Raw genomic sequence first — 19,737 nt, forward strand, 5'->3', positions numbered from 1 at the left:
ACATATTATGTCTGTATATTCAGCATTTAATTTTAGGATATATCGTGTGCTTCCATAATGATCCAGATTAATTGCATATGAGACTGGGTTACAAGCACCAATATCATTGCACGACAATTCGTTAATAAGCAATAACATCAAATAAATGACACATTAAATTCGGAAATAACATGCATCATAATACATTTTTCTTATAGTATTTGTTTAGTACCTCAAAGTACTTTTTATTTTCCTTTTCGAAATAAAATCAGGAAGTAGTTTAACACGTAGGTTTCCGAGACCAATATTATCCATCCATAAATGTGTCTTTAAACCCACCACCACCCGACAGCCAATCAGTAAGGTTTGTCACGTAAACGAAACGTGCCAATTAGTTACTACTTCAGTAAACCCATAACATTTACAATTCGAGTACGTTTACTTTATCATGGATACAGCGGTTATAACTTAATCAATCGTACCTGGAGGAGACGAGAGTAGCTTGGAGTAAGTCTCCACAGTCCAAATGCCATGGTGTTGACAGCATAGAAAATATACTTGTTGACGGTGTATTCTGGTTATTATTGTATTTTTCTCATATTTCGATCGTGCTTTGTGTTCTTATTTATCAATGTCCTCATGCGGAATGGAATCTGCCCACAAAGCTGAAATGTTTTTAAGTTCCTTCGATAAAATCCTGGACATGTCAGTCTGACTCCCTTCAGCGAAAGCGGTGAAGTGTGTGTAAGACCCCTGTGCCTAGGCATGCGCATGCGTGCGGGCAAAAACTGGGTGCAACCACGAACCAGCTATGCCGAAGCAGAAAAAATATATTAAATGCACCAGAATTTTACACGCACAAACGAGGGAAAACTTTACCTCGGCCCATAATTCTGGAGGGATGGCCCTTTGGTGGAGTTCTCGACACATTCAGAAAGTGGCGACTCCAAATCTTGCCCAGGAGCGGCCTCAGCTCATGGTTTCTGTAGCGTTGATAAAATAAGCACCGCATTTTGGGAAGTCCACATTGACTGTCGTCTGGAAAAAATGCTCCCCATTACACGTAGGTTTAATTTTTCCATGAGTGGCTCCCTAACAAAGACACAACTTCGAAGGGTTCTGAACCGTAGATCTGCCTGGGACACTCCAGTACTGTGTGTGCGGTTGCAATCAAGATTTGAGTCTGGTTGATGTCTTTTTGAGTGAAAACACACATTCCTGGTCTCGTATATTACAGCAATTTAGCTTCATCTCATAATGTGTTATCTTACGATCAACTTAAATTATTTAAAAGTAGAGCAGGAACGTCAAATATATATAAAAGCAGTAAATGTATGCTTAATAGAGCACACTGAAGATAACGATATTGAATTAGTAAGCATAATGAAGACACTGTAATATTAGTTATTATAATATTTGCTCTTTCAGTCAGGTAATGAAATGTCAGCTATGAATTTCTTTCACCTTATCAACTTGACGTTTGTGTCAGTCCACACATTCATCCAGGCATGCACGCAGAGCCAACGTGTTTGTCGAATCCCATCGCTGATCACAATCATGCAAACTCGCCCATCTGCCAGCTAAATCGGATTTGCGTTCATTTAAAGCGTTCCCTCCATTGTGTACTGCCAAATTATTTTTAACGTTTTAAGGGATATGGGAATGCAAGTTTTGTTTCAAGTGTACTTTTATTATGATAATTTGTACATTGTAGTTCTTTTATAGATACACAGTCATGCGTGCAGTGCTCTGTCATTCCAAATTTGCAGTGAATAATGTTAAAAATGTCTGGATAAAATATTGTACTATATTGGGCATTGCATGCCTCCTACACGTAAACAGTACAGTATATGCGCTCATTGCACACACTGTGACTGCAGGGCAGTCCACATAATAAAGTTAAACTACGTAAACTACAAGGTTAATATATAATATAATATTTCCAGTTGTGTAAAAAATCAATGGTATTGTCTTTCAATGCTTTAAAATAAATTAATTGAAACGTGAAAAATTGTCACCAATCCTCACCGTCCTGTATAATGCAACAATCAATCCCTCTGGCTCCTGCACATAAGCTGGTCTCATCACTCCACATCCGCGGTGGTCATCCTTTTTCAGTGTGTTCCCTACTTTGGCTGACATTCCATCACCAATCTCGTCCATAGGCCATCATCCCCTATCGTAACGTGTCCTGCCTAGGACCACTAAGTATTTTCTCAACAGTCATGATGTATAAAATTAGCACTTGTTCTCTGATCCGTGCGTTCTTCTTTCTCAGTGAAATTCCAAATACACCGTAGGCTCCTCTGTGCTTCTTTGTGTATTTAGTATTTTTTAACATCTTCTTTGTCAGAGTCCACGTTTCTAATTTTCCATGTCGTGGCAGGTAATACAGTATTCACAGATTTTCATTATGAAGTTTAATTTTCAAAAGCACTACCTCCTGCTCTGTCTCTCCTCTTTACTTCAACATTTTGATTGCAGACAACCTTCAATAATTTATCTAAATATACATACAGTTGCTGTTGTAATTTTCAGTTGTTAAAGTTAAGATTTCTAAAATGGTTGAATTGGGACGAATCCGGGTAAGACACGTTCTTAATATGTTGTATGTGTAAAAAAAATACACGTTCTCTAGGGTATTATGGATAAAATTATGAAATAATTAACTTCTCTGATACATTACTGAAGACGGAACAGTTTAAGGATTCAGGGGTTAGAGTTCGTGGAGCAGGGGCTTGGTCAGAGGCCAATGCAGCGGTGAGGTGACTGTTTAACATTGCCAAATTCATTAACATTTTGCATAATGTATAGATTTAGAATCAGGAAAATAATCATCTTTCTCTCTCTCTAAAATGTTAAAAGCCTTAAAAATATGGGGATTACACAGTAATGGTTGAATTAAGGCTGTTATAATAAAACAAAACTAATCGGCACAGCACCATAGTAAATTTTGCCCACATTCCTGAACATGCAGGAATGCCCAGTAAAGTTTAGCATGTGTAAAAAATATAACTGTTTATATTAAATGTAACATTCAGTCATAACATAAGGTGAATATCCCACATATACCCCATACAACCAACAAATCTACTAAAATATATTGGATTATTATGCCACTCATGAATGTATCCAGCCTGGAATCGAGGACTTTTGAGGTTAGGCTTGGTGGATCACATAGATAAGTGACACTCCCAAATCCGTTGGGCTCTGATGTAGCAGGTGATGGCAGCACATAAAGTGGTATCGGGAACCCATGTGTGAGTTTGCTCTGGGTACGACAATTTCCTCTCACGTGCTAAATACTCCTTTAAAATGAATTTGAAGAACACTATTAAGCAGGACCCTGAATAAATATGAGACTCATAGGGGCTTTCCTCAGTAAAATATAGTGCATTAATGTTATTAAATAGATAGATAACGTTTATAACCAGGTAAGAGTAAACTACGGTAGAAGCTGTTCTGATCTAAGCAACGCATCCTTACGTTACACTGATTATATTTGGTGACACTGCCTTGGCTATTGCCAAAAATGTCACCTGTTATATATTTTTCCTTTTATAAATGTTATTGACGAATATGTTGAGTTATTTTCTTACATTACACTGGTGGTCACTTCTGATACAAGCATACTTCGGATATATCCACGGCAGGTCTTGCTCCAAAGGCGTGTATTCATATCCAGAATCTACGGTGCATGTATAGCCTGCAACACGTGTATCTTAATGTTCATGAATGTGTCCGCAAGACACATTCCATTTGTACAGTACTATAATGTAGTAAAAAAAACTCAACACATTCGCCAATAACGGCCCCTTACACAAAGTAAAATAACACGCTGGCGAACAGTGGAACAACACGGACGCCCAGAATAAACGCCTAATTCCAGACCCAAACATTACACCTTCTTGCATTCCTCGAAGACACTGGTAGAACCATAAATAGCATCAGAACATCAACAGGCACTTCTTTATAATTGGAAATTTAAATACAGGCCACATTAGTGCGAGTGAGGCCATGCAAGCCAAACAATGGACCATATAGCAAACCACTATAGTCTGAGCTCCTTCAACGGAGGAGGAATAGCAACACGATACGAACTCTCTCGTGACGCCCTCTTGTGGCAAGCAAACGTAGGCGTGGCATTTAGCTCCTGAACACATTGCCACCCGCACGAATAGCATAGAACCGCATAAAAAAATAATAGGCGACGTTTCAGGCAATGGCCCTTATCTATCACTGCCAACGCAGTACCACCAAATAATTTGTATTGTATTTGGGAAAGGTGATATCGTGGACTTAATTCAGGAGTCCAATGGCTTGCCCTGGGCCGTCAAGACAAAATTAAATGCCTCCACCTGGTGGCAGCACCACGAATCGTGGAAGTTCTGAAGTAGAGCACAGATGGACACGTCAGAAGAGCTACAAACATAGCAAGGTATTAAATATTCAGTGACTGCTCTGGTGAGGTTAGCGATGAGATGGCAAGTCCTCCCAGGTGTTCCCTGAAGCTATTTTTGTTTTCTGCGTCTCACTAATAACACCATGGCAAGGACATTGTTTTGCAAGAGATGCAGTCACCAAACTGGTTGTGTGTGGTACACATACATGTATGCTTTATTTGGAAGTGTATGGTCCATTTAGGGTTGCCACTAGTCCTGGTTTGACCTGGACATCTCTGGAATTTCCATATGGTGGCGGGAATTGATTTGTACCGAGATCTTGTGATTCTGTTTTGAACTTTATTTAAGTAAACTGCACAGTTTTGATAGACTGAGGCGACTGAGATATTATTTTGTCCGGGTTTGGTTTGTGGATAAGGGAGCAACCCTCGGTCCATTCTATAATTAAAATTAATATACTGTACATAAACACATAAAGAGCTGGATGCAAGGGTTGGTGTACAATGTATGTATCACTTCTTTTGCACCGTATGTGCCAATTGGATCCGTACCAATTGGATCAAGGTAGAGATCTGACATTCTCAAACTCGCTCAGCTTCTGGGTCACCAGATGGCAGTACAACACGTGCATTCATGAATCCATCCGTACAAAGCTACGGGTGTTAACCCCTAGTATATGGATGGTGTGTTTTTTTCCCAGGTCCTCTGATTTTCTTCCACACAACAAACTCATCACCACGGTATAATGAAATTGGCCAACTATCCCAAGTGTAGCACAGGACCCTCCCGAGAACGAGCGTCGAGACCAATTTAAGCGTTAGTGAATAAGTGAATGTGATCCAGTACTTTATACATTAAAATAATATTGCACACTCACGCAAACACAGCACGAATATTCAGAGACACAGTACCCCCACCACCTCCCACACAATGTAGCCCGCCTGCTATTTGCGAGCACCTATTAAGACCCGAACAACACACGTGGGGCCAGCGTTGATATTGACACACCGCACCAGGTACTCGTTTAAGACGAACGCGGACATATTTCACTTTTCATTTATTTTGGTATAGTCCTGTGAGCCATTCGGCTCTTGAATCGGCTGCAACCACAACAAACAAAAAACAAAAACACGAACAAGAAAACATCTTAAAGTGACTATGTGACTGTGCAAACAGAAAATTCATGAAAAAACAGCAACATATTCCTGAGAAAAGCACCGTACACCAACGCTGTGTGCAAAAAAATCCCAGTGGAATGCAAGTCAAACAACAACAACAACCACAAGACAACTTAGATTAAGGCCATCAGTCTAACTCCGTACTACAACAAAACAAACATGTCCAAACCAAAAAACGTTTTCGAAATCACCAAAAAATAAAGCCATAATTGCAGCGTAACAGTGATCACAGGGACTGTGACCGAATTTTTACAATAAACTACATAAATAACATGTAACACCAAATCCTAGAGCCATAGCTGGCTGCATGAGTCACTCCACAACAACAGAAGCATCAGTCGGAGTATCAAATTTTTAAATGCACATTTAAGATCACGCTAAATCAAAATACAGATAATACTTTGCAGCGGTCATCCGGAGTGAAACATTTTATTTTATTTTACGCCAATGAATAGCATTGGCAGCTATGGGTGTACAACTCTTCTAGATCAGTTTTGAGAGAAGATCTCATTGGTAGCGATTCAAGTTGCAGTTTATTGGCAATAGTATTCCAGACCCTGGGGCATCAATAGCAAAGGCCCTTCCTCCAGTTTTTGTACGACAATAGGGAATGTGAAGCTGGTAAAAGAGCGAAGACCTGAGGTCAAATTTGTTCTTTGAAACAGAGAGGAGATCCAGCAGGCAGTCTGGGTTATAACCGACTGAAGATGATTGCCGTACAATAAAACACAACAGCCGCCACCAAGTGACAGTGGGGTCACCACAGTGCCTGTGCCAGGCTAGGTGCACCGCCTCCACGTGCAACGAATCGCACGCGTTACAAAACCAATACCAATAGCCGACATTCGCCACCGAGTGACGGTGACGTCCCCACGGGCGCCTGTGCCAGGCCAAGTGCACTTTGAGGCTGCCACGTGGAGTGTCTAAGGGCTCGCTGACAGAGGAGGCCTCGGGACAGACCCTGCAGGTGCCATGGGTCGGCTGACTGAGATACCCCCCCCCCCACTACTGTGCAAACTTGTTTTTTTATTTTATACGTCCGGCGCTCCGCTCGTTGTTGTGAGCGTACACAACACACAACAACACAGAGACACTGAAAACTCACACCACAGTCTGACTCCTCTTCAATTCCTCTCCTCCACCACCACACCACCACACTCCGCCATCCCCATCACCACCACCGTCATCCTCTTCAATTCCCCTCCTCCTCCTCCACACACTCCCCCATCACCACCACCACCGTCATCCTCTTCAATTCCCCTCCTCCTCCACACACTCCCCCATCACCACCACCACCACCGTCATCCTCATCAATTCCCCTCCTCCTCCACACACTCCCCCATCATCATCACCACCGTCATCCTCTTCAATTCCCCTCCTCCTCCACACACTCCCCCATCACCACCACCACCGTCATCCTCTTCAATTCCCCTCCTCCTCCACACTCCCCCATCACCACCACCACCGTCATCCTCTTCAATTCCCCTCCTCCTCCACACTCCCCCATCATCACCACCACCACCGTCATCCTCTTCAATTCCCCTCCTCCTCCACACACTCCCCCATCACCACCACCACCACCGTCATCCTCTTCAATTCCCCTCCTCCTCCACACACTCCCCCATCACCACCACCACCACCGTCATCCTCTTCAATTCCCCTCCTCCACACTCCCCCATCACCACCACCACCACCGTCATCCCCATCACAGCTGCACCCACCCCCTAGTGCCGTGCTCAGTTGTCAGCGACGGCCGCTGCGCCCAGCAGCAGGCGCACGTTCACTGACTCGGCAACGCCTTTTGACTTGCTCGGAACAGCAAGCAGCGGCAGCAGCAGCAGCAGCACCAACAACACCAACACCACCACCACCGTCGTTACCTCCACACACAGAGAGAGAGAGAGGGGCCGGTGTTGCGGAGAGTTCGAGCCACAGCAGCGATATGGACGGCGACAACAAAAGCACGAGCGTCGTGGTGAGGCGGCGAGGCGGGGAGAGGCCTCGCTCGGAGGCGGCGGTCTCGCGGGTGGACACATCCACGCTTAGCAAGGGCGCGGGGATCATCGACAACAACAATAACAACAACAGCGAGCAGAGTCGAGGATTTAATCGCCTCGCCCGTGGTGTTTGGCCTTCACTGCCGCGCCGCATTCTAGTCTGGGACGTGAGGGTTGCTGGCGGGTTGTTGTTGTTGTGATGTATAGGAGGAGGAGGGGGGGGGTGTCCCTGGTAATGGCCTAAGGAAGGCTGGATGCGGTCGGAGGGGTTTCGTTGTTTTTGTTGTTATACAGACAGGGGTCTCGGTGTGCTCTGAGAGAGTCGGGGTTGTGCGATGGCCAGGGCCTGGTGTGTGGCGCTTAGAGGGCTCGGCTAGGTCAGGTGTGGCCTGCGGGGCTTTGGTTGCGTCGTGCATTGTGTTATGGCTTTTAGGAGGTTGGATTTGGTGCGTTTATCGCCTTTGAGAGGGAAGAAGATTGGTGTGACGAGAGGTCTGGGTAGGTCGGGGCTGCGTTTGTGCAACGCAGGGGCCTGGTGTGGCCTCAGCAGCAGTGTGTGGCCGTGTTGTAGAATTGTTGATATCGAGTAAGATTCGGTATGTATATTATGTCTGTCTCGCTATATGGTTTTCCTTTATTGAGATAAGTTAACGCCGTAAATATTGTCGGAGGCAAGGACGCGGGACAAAATACAATCCCAGGCCAGGATTTGTGGCCGCCTGATGTGGGATTATTTGCCGTCTGACAAAATGACCCAGTCCCCGCAGTGTTGCAGTAATTCTGTGGTAAAATTGTGTTGCTGTATCCATCCCTTGCTGTAAATCTCGACGGTAAAAGGATTTCGTAAAACACCTTTAAAGGTGTCACCCCCAAACCTTGCAGTTTCTGTATAAATTACCGCAGGCGAAACATCGCCTTAAGGTGGTTTATGTAGCTTGTGGCCACATGCATCTTAGACACTTAGGATAAGTAGATGTTGTGCCTAGGCTTCGGTAGAACAAACACAGTTTGGATGTGGTGAACACAGCCATCCTATCCGTCGAGTTAAGAAGGCCAGATAATCTATTTTTTTTCCCTTTTCAAATGGCTGTCTGTTAAACTATGGACCGCCCGGAGGTTAACATTGTGGAATTCGCCAAATACCCGGCATGGTATGGAGACTCCACCCCCATGACACAATGCATTTGTCTGTCTGTCTGTCATGGGTCATGATCACGAATTGATTTTAATAATGGATTACCATGTTGTGAATGTATAATCTCTTAAGAGTGCTTTGAGAGTTTACGTTAACAAACAACGCACAGTATACGAATGGGAAATATTCTACAGGACTGTAATGGAGTTCGCACCAGACGTATGCACATTTGGTGCATGCATTGTGAGCGTAAGAGTCAAATGTAATTTATGAAACTATGTGTTTGTTCCATGCCTCTCGAATGCCACTAAACAAGATTTCCCCCTGCATTGTGATAATCATTTAATATTTTAAATTGACACGAAAGTGTTCACTGGCTAATAATGCTGTACTGTATTTAAGTCACGTTTGATGCGGTGCTCTTATGTTAGCATTGCAGTAATGCATTCTTCAATAACCAAGTGGCCGTTATAAGGAGACTAAATTAGTTTTGGGTCCACACCGGCGACGGGGTTTGAAACAATGAGTGATGGGGGTTGTTAAAGCAGCTGGTGTCGCGGCACCAACGCGGCGGCTATGGTTCACGTTCATTAATACTGCATAGGTTGCGCATTAGCCAGGTTCCAAAACAACAATGGGACAGCATTAGTCATTCGCCTATAGGGTAGCGTAACAAGCCACGTGATGCACATCGACACACGGTATACCTGTGAAATATTAGATGTACGCTTACTGCTAAAGGGAACTCGAACAATAACTAACAGCTCAATTTTTTAAAAAAGAGGTTATGTCGCTGCGAGGATGTTGTATAATCCCGTGTAATTTAGTCTCATCCAACAGTGGATTAATATTTTCTGATGGTGATAATGGTAACTGTATAATGAATGTAATGTAAGCATGCACAGTGATATGAAATGCTTGTGTACTAATGGTATTATTTTTAATATGCACAAGGTCATAAAATGTTACTTTAAATGGGTTCACGAAATCATTTGCAGCATCATAGGATTGTAATTATGATATCGTGAATTTTTAGCTTTAAAAGGAAAAGGCCCTCTATCCATACTTGTTGGAGGCCCCCTCTGCAAATAGTATGAACAAAACCCGTTCTGTGAATATCAATGTTGAATAGATGATTATTGTAGTGCCATTGCAAAATGCATTGACATGCACGCGAGATCATGTTGCCATGTCACGGCTGTGACTCATAGAATGTTGACACTAAAAAATGTTTGTTATAAGTTAAACTAAAAATAACAAGCACTGACTTTTACATATTGGAGGAAGCACATGACTGCTGTTTATTATACTTGATATTTGTATTGCTGTTTTATTGGCATGCCACAGTACAGTAAAAATGTGTGACAAGATATTTCAAATGACAATCTGATGTTTTTTTCGACATCTTTCAATTAAGTATCTACTAGACGGATTTGGTTTATATTTCAGATTGATTTTACAATTAAGGCCAATTTTTTTCTTGTTTTTTTCCTGAAGTTGCACGCTCTGCGTCATGTCATGAATTTCAGAAATGTCTATTTACAACTCTTAGAGTGCGCGGTTTAACATATCCTTGATGGCAGAGAAAGCCCCGTGAAAGTAGATATGACAGTCGTATTTGAACTTATGAATTATTGTTTACATGCCCATGTGTTTTTTTTCCGTGGAAAACACAATGTAATATATTTTCGTGCAGTGCAGAAATTAAATACTGGGTTGAAACAATCAGCTGACCACACTGATAATCCAGTTTAGTTTAAAGTGGCTGAAACCTGTATTTAAACCCAGGGGCGGAGCCAGGATTTTCAGCCCGGGGTGACATTCAACAAATTTTAATTTCAAGAATGATTAGAGAGTCAGGCTGTTGAACTAGACGCCATCGGTTGGCGACACACTCTGACAATGCAGTTGCACGGAGTCCGCCAGACCGAGTGTCGTACACTTATACGCAGAATGTTTCAGATTTTCGATTTTTTTCGGGGGTGACAATTGTCTACCCTGGCTCCGCCCCTGTTTAAACCAAGGATCTCAGTGATGCTGGCGCTCAGTGCTTTGACACGGCCGTGATTAACTCTTTGAGCCACCTAGCCGCACCACAGGTGTCGGTTTTTTCCATGTCTCCTGGTGAGTGGTGGTAATCCCTGGTGTTTGGTCCTATCAGGCACAGGAGACGGCCCACCTGGAGGAGCAGCTGCAAGGCTGGGGGGAGGCTTTGCTGGCTGCAGACCGTGTACTTCGCTGGGAGAAACCGTACTTCCCAGCTCTCGTCGTTTCTGCAACCACTTTAATCTTCCTGTAAGCTACGTTAGTGTCAGTTTGCGTTCAATAGAAACCCAACTCTCCTGTGTAATATTTAGTGAGAACCACAATGTTCTGTCGTGGTATGTTCCGAACTACACATTTTGTTGTACAGTACTTTGTGAATGTTAATGAGTACCACTGTGGGGACGTTGACAGTCGTTGTCCTTTCTAGATTTAAAGCTTTTGTGACTGCTAGGATCCATACTCTTTGGTACTTTACCCAAGAGAACCAAAGAGTCGTTGTCCTCTATGGATAGACACATCCTTGCCAAAGCAATGTGGAATTTCCACCACTGTTTCAATGTTGTAAACAGGATATAAGCGCAGTACTTTGCTCAGCTGAGCAGGAAACCACTTAAATGGGTTTATATTCCAAAACATTTTAAATAGGAACCTGCATGTCATTGTATTTATATAATCACTGTGTACAGTACAATGATGGATATCTGACCATCTCAGATCCACCCTGATCAATTGACCACCCACACCCAGTGCAGTACTTTTGCATGGTGCAACTTGTAACTTTCTATAGATATTAACAAATACAACCTTTTCACTTACAATAATGTATATTTAATCTCGGGTATATATTTACTTCTAAAGCACAGTCAAGTATATTCCTATGTCTAAACCAGTTTGTGCTTAAATTGTCCAATGACCTATTTGTGCACGATAAATAACCATCGTTTTTATATACAGGCGGTCGTCGACTTAAGTTTGTTCGACTTATGTTGATACACACTTACAGAATGACTCCAACTCAGGCGCCGGTTCTGCATACAAATGTCGCCCAGTCAATCTGCCTCCCCAACGTGATCCGGTGCAAAACCTCTGTGCATTCTGAGTAATATTTAAGTATTTTTTCTTCTTTGGTTCTTTCGGTAAAGTCACGTAGAATGAGAATAAAATAATAAATTGATAAAATAAAATAACACAATAAAATTCTCACGACGTTTCGGCCACAACACAAGCGGCCTTCATCAGGTGAAGTCTCATCCGTTCACCTGATGAAGGCCGCTTGTGTTGTGGCCGAAACGTCGTGAGAATTTTATTGTGTTATTTTATTTTATCAATTTATTATTTTATTCTCATTCTACGTGACTTTACCGAAAGAACCAAAGAAGATGAATCCTTGCAGTCACGAAAGCTTTAAATCGAAATTTAAGTATTTTTATTTGTTTATTTAATCCTTAAAATTGTTTGATAAAAGGAAAGGTCATTGTTCTCGTGAAGGTGTTAAAAAGATTGTAGCAGTCCAAATAAGCCAGGAATTGCAAAGAATCAAGGTAAGAACTTTCTAAACACTTATTTTTCTTTGTATATCATTGGTAGTTGATTAAATATGCTATTTGTGATCATATGTATAAAAAGTAGCATTTTGGAGCCTTTGTCAGGAACGTAACCCACGATTATATCATTGTTTCTCTGGGAAAATCAGTCTCGACTTGCGTTGTTTTGACTTACCGTCACCTTTTATAGTAACGTAACCTGATGTAGGTCCGAGGACCACCTGTATAAATGTTCACCTCCGTCCCCAGCAAGTGCTGTATGCAACATTGAACTGGAACTGATTATGTACCATATAAATAACTGTGTTCATTGCCGTTTCAGAGTGATTTACTGGCTGGACCCATCTGTGCTTACGGGCCTCTCAATCGTGGTGATGTTGGTCTGCCTGGCAGATTACCTTATTCCAACCCTCACTGCTAAGTTCCTCAGTTCAAAGCAATGGTGGGTGTACATCTTTCACATCCTCAATTATATTTCTGGATCCATGTGTTGGCTAAAATTCCTTATTGCTCAATTTTTGACTGATGTCCGCATTTGTGATTATAGAGTAATTTTCCAAAAATTTACATGGACAACGCAAAAGCATAGTTGTACGGTGTTGCCCAATAACATTGCGGTATGAAATGTTGGTACAGTGGTTGGTTGTTTCCAGATCCTTAACCCTGCAGCTGATAAAATGCATGTTACTTGAAAAGGAGAAGCAGTCAGTTAAAATAAATGGGTTTTTTTGATGTTGCGGATGAATAACTAAGCCATGTGTGCCAAGGGATCTCCAACACAAGAGTACATCTTGAACATTACTGTCAGGAATCCACTATACTATTGTAACCAGTCTGTCACACTATTTGCATATATTTTAAAACAATGCCAATGCAGTGACTTTACCATAGTGCTAAAATATTATGCCCAACTTTAATGCCTTTTATTTCATTAAAACACATTGGACAGCCCAGGTCCAGAGCCTTGGTACATATCTACAAGATGAGCCATTTTTTGGGGTTCCATCTTTAAACCAATCAGTCAAATGCCATTGTCTGCAATTTAAGATTAATTGGTTGCCTCTTGTCCTGTACGTGTTAGGACTACGGAACAGCAGCAGCGCTTTCATGAGATCTGCAGCAGTCTGGTGAAGGCTCGCCTGTCTGTAGCTCACTGGGGACACCAACTGTTGGCACTTAAAGAGGAGAAGCCCAAAGTGGTACGTCGCAGTTGATTAGCAAAGATCCTCACGCAAATAAATAATTCAATATAACGTTCCCTGATAATGATAACATGTTTTTTTATCCCTTTTAGTAAGTTTCTTTACCTTCTTAAAGTGAACATAACCTATTTTAGCAATGAAGCTGATTCGAACCCAGTGATGGATATTATTTGTGTAACCTGATGATATCCTACAAATAATGGTCAAGTTCAAGAGGCCACTAAGACCTCACCTTAAATTCCTTCCACTAGATTCTTTATAAAAACATTTCCTTCCTCAAGTACAAGTGTGGAGATTTTAAAATACTGAAATAAAGTTTTAAAAAGCGCAGTGTTAGAAGTGTTTTATATGTTTTAAATACCTCTGACTTGTAGCTTTCTCCTGTGCCTTTTTACAGTACTTCATCTCCATTACTACTGTCCTAGCTCTGGCTGCTTGGATTGGTCAGCAAGTTCATAACCTTCTTCTTACTTTCCTGATTGGTACGTCTGATAAAAGCACAAACTGGGAATAAGATGGCCTTCATGAGCTAATTTTGCTTTATGAATAGATATATTCAGTAGGTAAATGACAAATTGTGCCTCTGAGATTGAATGCAATCTCATTATTTTATGGACAACTCTATTCAAGAATCAATAAAATGTTATATTATTATTTCATCCATTTGTATTCTGTATATCCAATCTCGTCCATTCCATCATCCTAATGTAAGCTTTAAGTTGCATAATTTTTAATGGATGGATTCTTACACATGACATACATATTTTTCACGTATCATGAGGGTAATAATCTATCAGGGTATCATTAAATGCCTATATGATTCACAAGTTATGTATAGTATAATGGCCTTCTGGTGCACAATGGGATGCATGTATTATGAGTGTAAAATATTTATATGTATGCATAACTTACCTGATTTTATGTAGTTAAAACCACAACAATGGGCTGCTTGGATAAAAAGGTAAAGCATTTGTCAAAATATCATTGGAAAAGATTGTTTAAACCCATTTTAACATGCATTTTAACTTGTTTGTAAACAATTATTGTGATGTCATTGCAGTGACTTTTCTGCTGCTCTTTCCTGGACTCACCCAACAAGGGATAATCTGCAGTTATGTGGGCATGGCAAAACGAGAGATCAACAAGCTCCTTAAACGCAAGGAGAAGAAAGCAGAATGAAAACCCTTTCTCATTGCTGCACTGCTCTGGTATAATTAACATAGAGTGGACCAGTCTACTTGCTCCAAGTTAGCCTGCAAAATGTAGTTGTACGCTATAGCAGAACATTCATGTGTTAGGATTTTGTATTTACTGGTGTGACCATGTGTAATCTATTTTGAGGTTTGATGCAAATGCACTGTGCATCAATTTTGCATGATGGGTTTGCTGCCTAGAGGTTGTTTAAAGAAATGGCATTTTAATAAGCTCTGACTGAAATTTTGATTTAAAGCTTTCGTGACTGCAGGGATTCATATTCTTGGTTCTTTCGGTAAAGTCACGTAGAAGGGAAACAATAAAATAATAAAAATATAAAACAAAAATATGAAACAATAAAATTGTTTTATTGAAACAATAAAAAATTTTATTGAAACAATAAATAGTTTTATATTTTTATTATTTTATTGTTTCCCTACTACGTGACTTTACCGAAAGAACCAAGAATATATGCTCTGACTGCATTATAATGATTAGTAGTTGTGTGTCTACATGTTTCCGAAACGTCTTCAGAAACATTTCAAGGGAGCTTCAACAGTGGGACTATGATATATTTGCTCTGTAGATGTAGAAACGTTTAGATGTTCTACAAAAAACTATATTATGCATGGGGTGAATTCTCAACCACATACTTTGGTGTCACACTGGAGATTCTTGCACTAAACGATCGGTGTTAACGTTTTACTCTTTGCCATTCTTATTATTCCCACAAGTATTTACCAATGTATTTTTTAATTTGTCGGTCCTTTTTGCATAGGTGCTTTTCTAGAATAGAATCTTCATTTTAAGTAGAAAATTTGCTTTCAAAGCTTTAAATACACTGAACTAAGAAGCCACAGATACAGTAAAACCGCGATGTAATTTTGGTGTGAGAAAACATATATAACGTAAATGGATGAAAGAAAAATACAAATAAAGATTGGTTTGCAAATGGTGTGTCACCGTAAAGTCCCAAATGTTAAGTGGCGAATCCAACACCTACATCCCCTCCATTGGTCACGGGAGAGGTGGCAAACGGCCATCATCCCTTTCAGCTCCCTCAGTCACACATGTGCAATTGGGCAGACATATGCATGTATTTTCCATTATCACGTGGATAGCCTATAACGAAGGTGTTGTATGTCTTCCAATGCCTATGATATATCCAACCTTTACTGGATTTAATTATTGAACCCACAAAAAATGCATTACCTGAAATACTAGATCAGAGTACTGAAACATTGTGGGAGGACAAAACTATTGTGGTTTTGAGTCCAGAATTAGTCATCTAAATGGCAACACCTTACACATGGCATTTTGGTAACTAAAGATGCAAATTGAAATGTGGTTTAACGAGTGCAGTTCGAAGGAAATAAGCAATGACCAACCATAATAATGGAAGCTTTTTTCTTATTAACTTCAGATTTTGTTCCAGTAACTTATTGGCAGTGTTTTTCAGTCGGGGATCCCTGCAAGTCACCCTTGAATGAACATTAAAATGCTAATTTTATAAGCCAAGTTGAACTAACAGCACCGGTATACAAAACTTACCTTCATTTATAATTTTAATATATGCACAATATCAATGTCAGTGCATCTTTGAACAGTATCACGAGGATGGAGACGAATTTATTTGCTGGTTCTGTTAAGTGAAACTGCCCGTAAGTGCACAATTGTACATGAGGGAAGTTTGAAAAAGGCACCATGTGTATTAAATTTATGCTTAAAGAATGATGTGTGGACACAAGCTTATTTCCATGGCAGAGTACATATGTGTTTCGCTTTAATTCAAATATAGCGATTCCGTTGTGCAAGTAGTGACCATGAGGGCACTACGGATGGTTGAAATATAACAGGAATTTGGAGGTGCAGATTCGTTATAAAAAACGTAATGCTAGTGGAATACAAAGTAAAACTTGACTACAGTAGACGTCAATCTGCTTTGAAGGGCCATTTATCGGTTAAAATAAACGTTTTGGTAGTGTATATATTGCTGTTGTAAGACCGTAATAACAATTGTGGGGCCGTTTTGTAATTGTCCTCAACTTTCGGGAGCAGAAATGAGTGGTGAGCCAGTGAATTTAAGTCTGACTTAAGGCGTAAGTTGCGAAGCTGTTAAATTACATGGCAGTCTCGTCTTGTAGAAGGTCAAGTGAAAATTCCAACACCAGTAATTTGGAAACCTCGAGGCAAAGGATTAATTTAACCCCAGCAGGGAAATGCGACAAACGGGACCGAATGACCTTGAATTGAAACCGCTCAACTTGGTTAAATCGTCTGTGCCCAGATAGAACAGAAAAAAATCACTCCAGATCAAATAGATTCCCTGCATTGAATCATTGACGGGAGTGTGGAGCACACAATACTGTATCGACGTATCGGTAGTCATCGCCTTACGAACATCCGCACTTAAGAACGAACTTCCATAAGGTATATTTCTTTAACCATCCGACTTGCCAACTCGCATTAACGAACCAAACTGCGTAACTTTTTTGTTCAGTGGAGCAATCCTTGATGTAATGGGGCGCAGCATGCCGCTGGAAGTGTGGGTACGTGAATGAGTGTGGGTACGTGAATGAGTGTGAGTGTGGGTACGTGAATGAGTGCCGGTACGTGAATGAGTGTGAGTGTGAGTACGTGAATGAGTGCGGGTACGTGAATGAACGCGGGTACGTGAATGTTTGTGTGGGTACGTGAGTGAGTGCGGGTACGTGAATGAGTGTGAGTGTGGGTACGTGAATGAGTGTGTGGGTACGTGAATGTGAGTGTGGGTACGTGAATGAGTGTGGGTACGTGAATGAGTGTGAGTGTGGGTACGTGAATGAATGCGGGTACGTGAATGAGTGTGTGGGTACGTGAGTGAGTGCGGGTACGTGAATGAATGTGGGTACGTGAATGAGTGTGCGTGTGGGTACATGAATGAGTGTGGGTACGTGAATGAGTGTGGGTACGTGATTGAGTGCGGGTACGTGAATGAATGTGGGTACGTGAATGAGTGTGTGGGTACGTGAATGAGTGTGTGGGTACGTGAATGAGTGCGCATTGTGGGGAGCGGTGGTGTAGTGGTTAGCGTGCTGCGCTACGAACCTAGCAACCCGAGTTCGATTCCCGCTCACGGCCAACATCAGTCACGATTATCTGAACCGGTTATGGGCCTCCCCTAAGTCGACTCAGCCTTAAATGAGTAGGTGGTATGGATCCTTGCAGTCACGAAAGCTTTCAATCTAGAATTGATAACCTCTACGGGGAGGGTTTTCACCTATCTGTTAGAGCTTTTAACAGACAACGGGACAAGAAGTCACAGCTCATCGAGACGCTGACCTTCCTCAAAAGATGCCGCGACCACAAGGTAATACCCATCGCTTTCACACTCACTTCTGCTGCTGTATCTTCTCCGAATTCTAAACAGATTCTGCTTAAGGCCAGCCAATCTTTAATCTCAGAGAGGATAAGGCTACTCCGATTTGAACTCGATACTTTAGACAGGACTCTCCTACGAGCTCATTTAATGTTAACACAAAAAATGTCACCTTATGATTGGAATCACGTAGACAACATGACTCTTCTTCTGCTGAGTCACTGTCAGTCAAATGTAAAGCTAACTTGATTTCTAAATTCAACCACCTATCAAAGAAGAACCCAGTTCCACATATAACAAAACTAGATGTTAACTAAATCGTCATTAATCAGAGTAGCACCCCGATTTCGGACAATCTGAAAACAGTACTGGCGAGGGGGCTACATTTTTCTGTCACCCCAAAACACATACCAGTAGATGATATCATCTCTCAGGTCGATGTAGCCCTCAAAGGCGTAGGACACATCCAAGCAGACGTTGCGAGAGCTAAAATAGCCACTATTCTTAAGAATGCTAAGAAACCCATTAGTAACAGCAAAAATGAACGCTCTGAACTCGCGAATTTAAAAAAAACAGAAGTGATATAGTCATCCTCTCAGCCGATAAAGGCAACGCTACTGTTATTATGGATAAAGATTCATACAACAAGATCCAGAATCTGCTCAACGATGGAAGTTACTCAAAAATAAAAAATGACCCTACCAATAGCCTAGCGATAAAAAAACAACAAGATCATCACAAGTTCGACCTCCCTAATCGACCCAACTAAACGTCCCTCCCTAAAACCTTCTGCTGCAAGACCCCCTAGATTCTATGGTCTTCCCAAGATTCATAAAGAAGGCACCCCACTACGACCCATCGTATCCACGATCAACTCCCCTACCTAGCCTGTTTTCTGTCAGATACCTTGCTGCCTTTCACTGGCAAGACCGCCTCAGCAGTACTTAACTCAGCCCAATTGGTCTCTATGGTCAAAGACGTTGTACTATCCCCTGACGATATCCTTGTCAGCTTCGATGTGGTCTCTTTGTTGACCAAGGTCCCAGTACCTCATACCATTGAAATAATTGAAAATTTGGTCCAACATGGACTAGACCCCGACACACCTGCACTGGTTAGGCACTGCCTCAACAATACCTACTTTACTTGGAATGGCTCCTTCTACAACAAAATGAGGGTACCCCCATGGGATCCCCCTTGTCACCAGTGATAGCCAATATTTTCATGGAGAAATATGAATCAGACGCCATCCAGACTTCCACCCTCAGACCTTCCCTGTGGAAGAGATATGTGGATGACACTTTCGTCATTTGGCCGCATGGCCTCCCAGCTCTGAACCTTTTCCTACACCACATCAATTCCAGACATCCCGCCATCAAATTCACCATGGAAGTGGAGAAAGATGGCAAGCTACCATTCTTAGATGTTCTGTTTGAGAGGAGACCTGATGGCTCAGTGGGGCATTCTGTCTACAGGAAACCCACCCACACAGATTCCTACTTGAAACCTGATTCCCACCACCACCCAGCCCAAAATAATTCTCTCATCAAAACTTTATACCATAGGCTCATTGCATTTCGGACCAACACCACCTGACCAGTGAATTAAAACATGTACACCTGGCCCTCAAAAGGAATGGTTACTCTGACCGTACCATCCGCCAAGCTGTTTCTCCCTCCATACAGAAACAACCACTTGATA

The 19,737-nt window shown here is 41.7% G+C and overlaps 1 protein-coding gene across 1 annotated transcript; it reads left to right on the top strand.

Moving 5' to 3' along the window:
* Nucleotides 1–7,195: 7,195 nt before the first annotated feature.
* On the top strand, nt 7,196–15,993 carry LOC116955587 (ADP-ribosylation factor-like protein 6-interacting protein 1). The gene is made up of 6 exons (XM_032976736.2): nt 7,196–7,535; nt 10,854–10,987; nt 12,605–12,724; nt 13,364–13,481; nt 13,882–13,966; nt 14,545–15,993. The coding sequence occupies exons 1-6, from the start codon at nt 7,503–7,505 to the stop codon at nt 14,661–14,663; spliced, it is 609 nt and encodes a 202-aa protein (XP_032832627.1). The 5' UTR covers nt 7,196–7,502; the 3' UTR covers nt 14,664–15,993.
* Nucleotides 15,994–19,737: the final 3,744 nt, after the last annotated feature.

Source organism: Petromyzon marinus, chromosome 3, assembly GCF_048934315.1.
Source record: "Petromyzon marinus isolate PM22_M1 ecotype Great Lakes invasive population chromosome 3, UKy_Petmar_22M1.pri1.0, whole genome shotgun sequence".
Taxonomy (NCBI): Eukaryota; Metazoa; Chordata; class Hyperoartia; order Petromyzontiformes; family Petromyzontidae; genus Petromyzon; species Petromyzon marinus.

Bases quoted from the DNA above. Each gene is read 5' to 3' on its own strand.
- LOC116955587 (XM_032976736.2), top strand. From the start codon at position 7,503: ATGGACGGCGACAACAAAAGCACGAGCGTCGTG. The intron at 12,725-13,363 runs GTGGGTGTACAT...TGTACGTGTTAG, and splicing joins TTCCTCAGTTCAAAGCAATG to GACTACGGAACAGCAGCAGC. The intron at 13,482-13,881 runs GTACGTCGCAGT...GCCTTTTTACAG, and splicing joins AAGAGGAGAAGCCCAAAGTG to TACTTCATCTCCATTACTAC.